We start from the raw sequence: 7,473 nt of genomic DNA on the forward strand, positions 1-7,473 counted from the left end.
AGCTTTACCCCGAAGGGAGCTCTTCCAGAAATTCTCAAAGGCCCAAAGACAAGCTTAGGCCTAGGAGGGGGTTTGGAAATAGTTTTCAACCAGCAATAGACGCGCCTCGGTTAAGACCTCACTAGCTGCGTCATTGCCCCAAGCGCAAAGATGCTTTTCTTTCAACGAAACCCTCTTTCTTTTATAGTCACACAATACCCATCAACTCTATATTTCTTTCCGATGTGGGACTCTGTACCTTAACAAAAAAGAATAAAGTCCTCCAGACTTCAAAGTGTGCCATCAAAATAATTAATTTAACGCTGAAAAGATGAATATTATGACTAAAGATGGTGGGAGCTGCGCGAACGCAAACCCCCCTGCCACAAATAATGACGTAGGCTCTTCCTCTTGGGAAGACCTTACGCTAAGCGCCCCTCCTTATTGTGCAATGGAGGTCACTAGCCTAGGCCACTCGTCTTGTTGATCACGAGTTGACCCCGTCCAGGTAAGTAATTTGCTCGAACAGTCCACTTCTCTATTTATAACCCTGCTTCCTCAGTTATTACTTAGTGTCTGAGCGATGTGGGACATTTTAACATTAACACATCGTGCCGTTTGAAGCTCTTGGTTTCCAACAACATGCTGGTTTCTCACAATTGCTGGGTTTATCAAACACTTCTTGGGCTTAATGGGCCTTTCCTAACAAACACGGTCCAATAAGAGAGAACCCAAACCGAAAGTAAAAAATGTCTCCACAAAATCCCGGTTTGGTTTTTCTTTCGTTGTTTAGGTGAGTGGAGCCTGGAGCGTACTGAAGAACATTTTAGCTCTGCGTGCTCTTCTAAAAGTCGCCATTATCGTCAATCTCGCGTAGGTCTTGCTCATTATTGTCTATCTGTTACAGTCAATGCCGTTTCTCTGTTTGTTTTATCTTCTTTCAGTTCGATTTTGTTGGTGTTAGGGTTTTTTTACAGAGCCCTTTTGGCCCATATGATATAGCTAATGCTTGAAAGCTCCTGACTTTTTGAAATCAGTTTATAAGTTTACCTGTAAATGACACTTGTGGTGGTGAATTTTGTTCTTTGATACTTTATTATTATTATTATTATTATTTCCATCTGTATTGTCGACTAAGAGAATCCCTAAAATTTCTGTTTCAGAGGAGGGTCACGAAGATCATGGGTCTCTTCTCTTCAAAGTAACACTCTTATTGTTTGTTTTTTTCTTGTATTTGATCTCTTTTGATAAACCCATGAACTGAGAGATGCAAAGGCGAAATTTTTTTGCAGGGGTTTTTTGTTTAAGAATGCACCAGTATTTGCTCTTGGATACTACACAAGTAATGTGGCTTTAAAAGGATATTTGTTTTTGGTCGTTGATAAGTTTATGATTTTGCTTTTTTCTTTTTTTTTTTCTTTCCGGAAACAAGCTTGATCCAATGTCTTTCCTGCAGATGATGCTTTAACCCCTAATGCAAAGAAACTAATCAAAGAAGCCGAACAGGTAAAGCAAGAAATGGGAATTTTTGTTTGTTTGTTAGTATACAGAAATTGTTGAATTCTTATGTCTCCAGCTGATTTTTTCCCATGTTTACAGTGCTTGGCTCAAGGCAAGTCCTTAGTAAAGGTAAAGCAAGACTTGGTGTTATGCATCTCAAGTTGTTTGATTTTGTGAAGACATAAGTCATGGTTGGCATATGTAATGTCTTCTCATGTTTCAGATGCGTGAGGCTGAGGTGGCTGAAGCCGAGTCCATAGTAAAGGTAAGCAAGAAATGGTGTTATGCTTCTCAAGTTGGTTGATTTTGTATAAGACATTCTCATGGTTGACATATGTAATGTCTTTTTATGTTTCAGAGGGCTAAGTCTGAGCTCGCTGAGGTGAAAAAAATGAGAAAGATTATGCTCGATCCATTTAATGTAATAAAAACAAGCTATAATGCATCTGATTGTTTTATTTTGAAATACAACTATAGCTATGTTGATGAATCTTTAATGTCTTGTCATGTTTATTAGGCTAGGTTGGAGGAGTTGATAGAAATAAAACAGGCCGAAGGACATTTGCAAGAAGAAACTGAGCGAAGTTACATACGAGGAAATGGATCTGAAGAAGCTTTCTGATTTGGTGCAGAGAGTGAAGGCAGAATATGAACTCTTCAAAAGCTAAGTAGCTCAAGCTTTTGATGATCTGACCTTGGTTAATTCTTAACTTTTGAGTTCTGTTAGTAATAGGAAATGGTAATCCTGAATATGAGTAACATTATCTAGTTTGTTTTGTTGTTAGTAATGTAAGCTTCAACACCTCAAACCTAGTCCAGCAACAAAGCAAGTTGGGCTTTGACAACAATAAGCCCACTGCAGTCTGCAATATGCATCTTGCTTTAGCTGCTAACGGTAACATTGAACAGTCCTTGTCGCCATGTGCTCAGTTCCGTACGACTAAAGCTCCAAAGACAGCTCACACTACAATACAAACTGTGAACCGCTTCTCTGCCCTTACATCACCGATCCTGTGCAACTGATGGTGACATTTTGGCAGAGATCTACCTACTCTTGTAATCCATTAGGTTTACATCGTCCTGTGCAACTGATGGTGACATTTTGGCAGAGATCTACCTACTCTTGTAACCCATTAGGTTTACATCGTTTTCACTATAAAAAGACAATGTAATGCAATCGTTATCAACAAGAATGAAGATACACTTTGAGCCTCCCCTTCTCTGTATTATCTAAGGTTCTGCTCTTGCTTTCATGGTATCAGAGCACCAGTAATACGCATCTATGGCTCCTGATGATTCTTTTTCTTCCGCTCCTCTTTCTATTTCTCAAGTTGTGACTCTTAAACTTACAGAGTCCAACTATCTTCAATGGAAAACTCAATTCGAGTCTTTTCTCTCGCCTCAAATGCTTCTTGGTTATGTTAATGGCTCTCTCCCCCGACCAGCATCCACTCGTTCTGTAACTGGTGCTGAAGGAACTACGGAAGAGCCTAATCCGGAGTTTCTAAAGTGGATTCGCCATGACCAACTCGTTATGGCTTGGATCTTGGGTTCACTCTCTGAAACAGCTATCCGCGTTGTCTATGGACTCCAATCTTCTCAAGAGGTATGGTCTGCTCTTGCTAAAAAGTTCAATAGGGTCTCTACCACTAGGAAGTTCGAACTGCAAATTAAGTTACGTGCTTGCCTCAAGTCTGGTAGACCTATGGAAGATTATCTCAATGAGCTTAAGCAAGTTTTTGACCAACTAGACTCAATCGGGTTCCCCATGACCGATTTGGAAAAGATACATGGCTTATTGTTTGGTCTAGGCAAAGAATATGAGATTGTTGCCACAGTGATTGAGCACTCCATGGATTCACTTCCTCCTCCGTGCTATGAAGATGTTGTTTTTAAGGTGATTGCTTTTGATGACAAGCTAAAAACGTACTCTGCTGTCCCTGCTGTTACACCACATCTCGCCTTCCAAACTGAAAAGACCTACTATGATCAAGGATGTTCAAACAATCGTGGAGGTCGTTCTGGTGGAGGCTACAGAGGCAGAGGAAACTACTCCACCAGAGGTCATGGCTTTCAGCAACATGGTAATGGACAAAGCAGTCAGAACAAAGGCAATGGAGCTTCAAGACCTACCTGTCAAATCTGTGGGAAATATGGACACAACGCTTTTGACTGCTACAATCGATACAATGAAGCGTTAACTAAGCCTGAGCTACCGACTGCCTTGGCTGCAATGCGAATCTCTGATGGTGATCAACACTCGGGTACTGAGTGGTTGCCAGATAGTGGATCCACTGCTCACATCACCAACTCAACTGCTAATCTGCAACACGCTCAAACCTATCAAGGTAATGATGCAGTGATGGTTGGTAATGGTGAGTTCCTGCCTATTATTCACATCGGTTCAGTTCCATTGCAAACTTTGTGAGGTAAATTTCTACCTCTTAATGATGTTCTTGTCTGTCCCAATGTCACAAAGTCATTGCTATCAGTATCTAAGCTGTGTGAGGACTATCCTTGCTCTATCAAATTTGACTCTGATGGTGTATATGTAAAGGACAAGCATACCAAGCAGCTCCTCACAACCGGAAACAGGAATAGAGATCATTATGTGTTGGAAAATCCTGCTTCTACAGCCTTCTACTCTATGAGACAACTGGCTACTAGCGATGATGTCTGGCACAAACGGTTGGGGCATTTAAGTGCAGAGATTCTCCAACACCTCTCATCCACTGCATCAATTTCAATCAATAAACGCACTAACAAGATCTGTGAGTCGTGCAGACTTGGCAAGAGTGCTCAGCTCCCTTTTTCTTCTTCCACTTTTGTAGTTACTAAGCCTCTTGAGAGGTTACACTGTGATCTGTGGGGTCCTGCTCCAGTCACATCTACTCAAGGCTTTAGATACTATGTTATCTTTGTTGACAACTTCTCTCGTTATTGTTGGTTTTATCCCTTGAAGAATAAATCAGACTTTCACTCAGTTTTCTTGCTTTTCCAAAGTCTTGTTGAGAACCAGTTTAATCTGAAAATCAAGATGTTTCAATGTGATGGTGGTGGAGAGTTTGTTAGCAATCAATTTGTCAAACATCTTGCAAACTGTGGGATTAAACAACTTATCTCGTGTCCACACACACCGCAACAAAACGATTTGGCCGAGAGAAAGCATCGACATCTATCTGAACTAGGTCTAAGTATGATGTTTCAAAGTCGAGTGCCACAAAATTTCTGGGTTGAAGCCTTCTTTACAGCTAATCATCTCAGTAATCTTCTACCAACCTCCGCTCATCAGTCCTTTAAAAGTCCGTATGAGGTTCTATTTGCAGAGAAACCTGACTATTCAGTTCTTCGGGTGTTTGGCAGTACCTGTTATCCTACACTGCGGGCCTATGGAGTTAACAAGTTTGATCCTAAATCTCCGAAGTGTGTATTTTTGGGTTATAATGACAAATACAAAGGTTATTGTTGTGTTTATCCACCGACAGGTCGTGTTTATATCAGTAGACATGTTCTTTTTGATGAACATGTCTACCCCTTTGAAGCTGATTATGCTCATCTCCTTCCACCAGCCACAACATCTCTACTATCTGCTTGGCAACAGAGTTTTCAGTCAAATGGGGACCTCTCTGTTCCATCTGAGGATCCTGTGATTACTTCTACTCCTGAACCTATGTTGATTCCTGCTGTCACAGAATCCTCAAGCTCTGACTCTACACCAACAGATCCTTCAAGCCCAGATTCTGAGACTGCTAGTAATGATACGGCTGAATCAAGTGAGGATCATGATAATCCTTTGTTTACAGACGATGACTTTCCACCACTTCAAGCAGCTTCTACAGTTAATGATCATAGTATGATCACAAGAGGAAAACAAGGAATTCGCAAGCCAAATCCTAAATATGCCCTTCACGCGACTCACACCTCTGTCAAGGAACCTAAAACTATAGCATCTGCTCTAAACCATCCTGGCTGGACAGCTGCTATGGGAGATGAAGTAGAGTCTTTTGTAGAAACAAACACCTTCTCTTTGACTCCACCCTCACCAGATATGAATGTCCTCGGTTGCAGGTGGGTCTTCCGAGCAAAACTAAAGGCTGATGGCAGTTTAGATAGGCTCAAAGCACGTCTTGTCGCCAAAGGCTATGACCAAGAAGAGGGTGTTGACTTTCTTGAGACCTACAGTCCTGTTGTTAGGACAACAACAGTTCGTCTTGTTCTACATGCTGCTACAGTCTACGGTTGGGAAATTAAACAGCTTGACGTTAAAAATGCGTTTCTCCATGGAGATTTGACTGAAACGGTTTACATGAAACAGCCTCCTGGATTCATAGACAAAGATCATCCGTCCCATGTTTGGAAACTTCACAAGGCAGTCTATGGGTTGAAACAGGCACCTCGTGCCTGGTTTGATAAGTTCAGCACTTTTCTTCTGAAATTTGGCTTTGAGTGCAGTTTTAAAGATCCTTCTCTCTTCGTATACCTCAAGAACAATACCATCATCATCCTTTTGCTTTATGTGGATGATATGGCTTTGACAGGCAACAATCCCAAACTGATTAAGGAGCTGCTTCACTCCTTGAGTCAAGAGTTTCGCATGAAGGATCTGGGCAGATTACCTACTTCCTTGGCATTCAAGCTCACCATCATTCTACAGGATTGTTCCTTAACCAGCACAAATACGCAGAGGAACTTCTTTTAGCTGCAGGGATGGCTGATTGTGCTCCAGCAACAACCCCATTGCCTTTGGAGTTACAAAAAGTAAAAGGCCAAGAGGACGTCTTTGATCAACCTGCTCTGTTTCGCAGTTTGGCTGGTAACCTGCAATATCTTACGCTCACACGCCCTGACATACAGTTTGCAGTTAACTTGGTTTGTTAACGGATGCACTCACCCACTGTTGCTGACTTCAGTTTACTCAAAAGGATAATTCGATACATTAAAGGAACTATTGACTATGGAGTTTCTCTGTCAAAGGATGCAGACTTCACATTGAGAGCTTACAGTGACAGTGACTATGCTGGCTGTCAGACCACTAGTCGTTCAACTGGAGGATTTTGTACCTTCCTTGGTAATAATCTCATCTCATGGTCTGCAAAACGACAACCCTCAGTCTCTTGGAGCTCTACTGAAGCTGAATACCGTTGTCTCTCTGATACTGCTGCTGAGGTCAATTGGTTAAAGGACCTACTCGAGAACATAGGCACTCCTATCACTCATGCACCAGAGCTATACTGCGATAACCTATCCGCTGTTTACCTCTCTGCTAATCCAACTCTGCATAAGAAGACCAAACACTTCAAAGTCCACTATCATTATGTGCGAGAACAAGTTGCAGAAGGGACTCTGGTGGTATATCACATTCCAGCAACTCATCAACTTGCTGACATCTTTACCAAGTCCTTGCCGCTTCAAGTATTCAATGATCTTCGATACAAACTTGGTGTGGTCTCACCACCCACCTCAAGTTTGCAGGGGGATGTAAGCTTCAACACCTCAAACCTAGTCCAGCAACAAAGCAAGTTGGGCTTTGACAACAATAAGCCCATTGCAGTCTGCAATATGCATCTTGCTTTAGCTGCTAACGGTAACATTGAACAGTCCTTGTCGCCATGTGCTCAGTTCCGTATGACTAAAGCTCCAAAGACAGCTCACACTACAATACAAACTGTGAACCGCTTCTCTGCCCTTACATCACCGATCCTGTGCAACTGATGGTGACATTTTGGCAGAGATCTACCTACTCTTGTAACCCATTAGGTTTACATCGTTTTCACTATAAAAAGACAATGTAATGCAATCGTTATCAACAAGAATGAAGATACAGTTTGAGCCTCCCCTTCTCTGTATTATCTAAGGTTCTGCTCTTGCTTTCAAGTAAATCATATTTAACCTTAAATATGTTTCAGCACTATAACACAAAGATCCTAATACATGGGAACGCAAGAGGCATATGACTAATATCTTTGTCCATGTATGAAATGTTGTTATAACATA

General features: G+C 41.5%; 1 protein-coding gene and 2 non-coding genes across 4 annotated transcripts; 1 reads left to right on the top strand and 2 right to left on the bottom strand.

The window, feature by feature from the left end:
• LOC147949888 (U4 spliceosomal RNA) lies at positions 1–152 on the bottom strand. Its single transcript, XR_015565693.1, has one exon. It is a non-coding gene; the product is annotated as a U4 spliceosomal RNA (small nuclear RNA).
• Positions 153–332: 180 nt separating this feature from the next.
• Positions 333–495, bottom strand: LOC147949889 (U1 spliceosomal RNA). Its single transcript, XR_015565732.1, has one exon. It is a non-coding gene; the product is annotated as a U1 spliceosomal RNA (small nuclear RNA).
• A 274-nt stretch (positions 496–769) lies between these two features.
• On the top strand, positions 770–2,691 carry LOC104790936 (uncharacterized). Of its 2 annotated transcripts, XR_015561977.1 has the most exons (9): positions 770–856; positions 1,143–1,180; positions 1,272–1,321; positions 1,436–1,485; positions 1,579–1,608; positions 1,703–1,744; positions 1,838–1,900; positions 1,997–2,547; positions 2,617–2,691. XR_015561977.1 is itself a non-coding variant. In XM_087458423.1 (8 exons), the coding sequence occupies exons 2-8, from the start codon at positions 1,161–1,163 to the stop codon at positions 2,099–2,101; spliced, it is 360 nt and encodes a 119-aa protein (XP_087314549.1). In that variant the 5' UTR covers positions 770–856; positions 1,143–1,160; the 3' UTR covers positions 2,102–2,691. The 2 variants fall into 2 exon arrangements, 1 of the variants encoding a protein (XP_087314549.1); XM_087458423.1 differs by having other exon boundaries at positions 1,997–2,691.
• Positions 2,692–7,473: the final 4,782 nt, after the last annotated feature.

This window comes from Camelina sativa, chromosome 1 (assembly GCF_030686135.1).
Source record: "Camelina sativa cultivar CO46 ecotype springtype chromosome 1, ASM3068613v1".
NCBI classification, from domain to species: domain Eukaryota; kingdom Viridiplantae; phylum Streptophyta; class Magnoliopsida; order Brassicales; family Brassicaceae; genus Camelina; species Camelina sativa.

Excerpts from the sequence above, each read along its gene's own strand:
- LOC104790936 (XM_087458423.1), top strand. The coding sequence starts at position 1,161 with ATGGGTCTCTTCTCTTCAAA. Across the intron at positions 1,609-1,702 it reads AAGGCAAGTCCTTAGTAAAG|ATGCGTGAGGCTGAGGTGGC; the intron begins GTAAAGCAAGAC and ends CTCATGTTTCAG. Across the intron at positions 1,901-1,996 it reads TTATGCTCGATCCATTTAAT|GCTAGGTTGGAGGAGTTGAT; the intron begins GTAATAAAAACA and ends CATGTTTATTAG.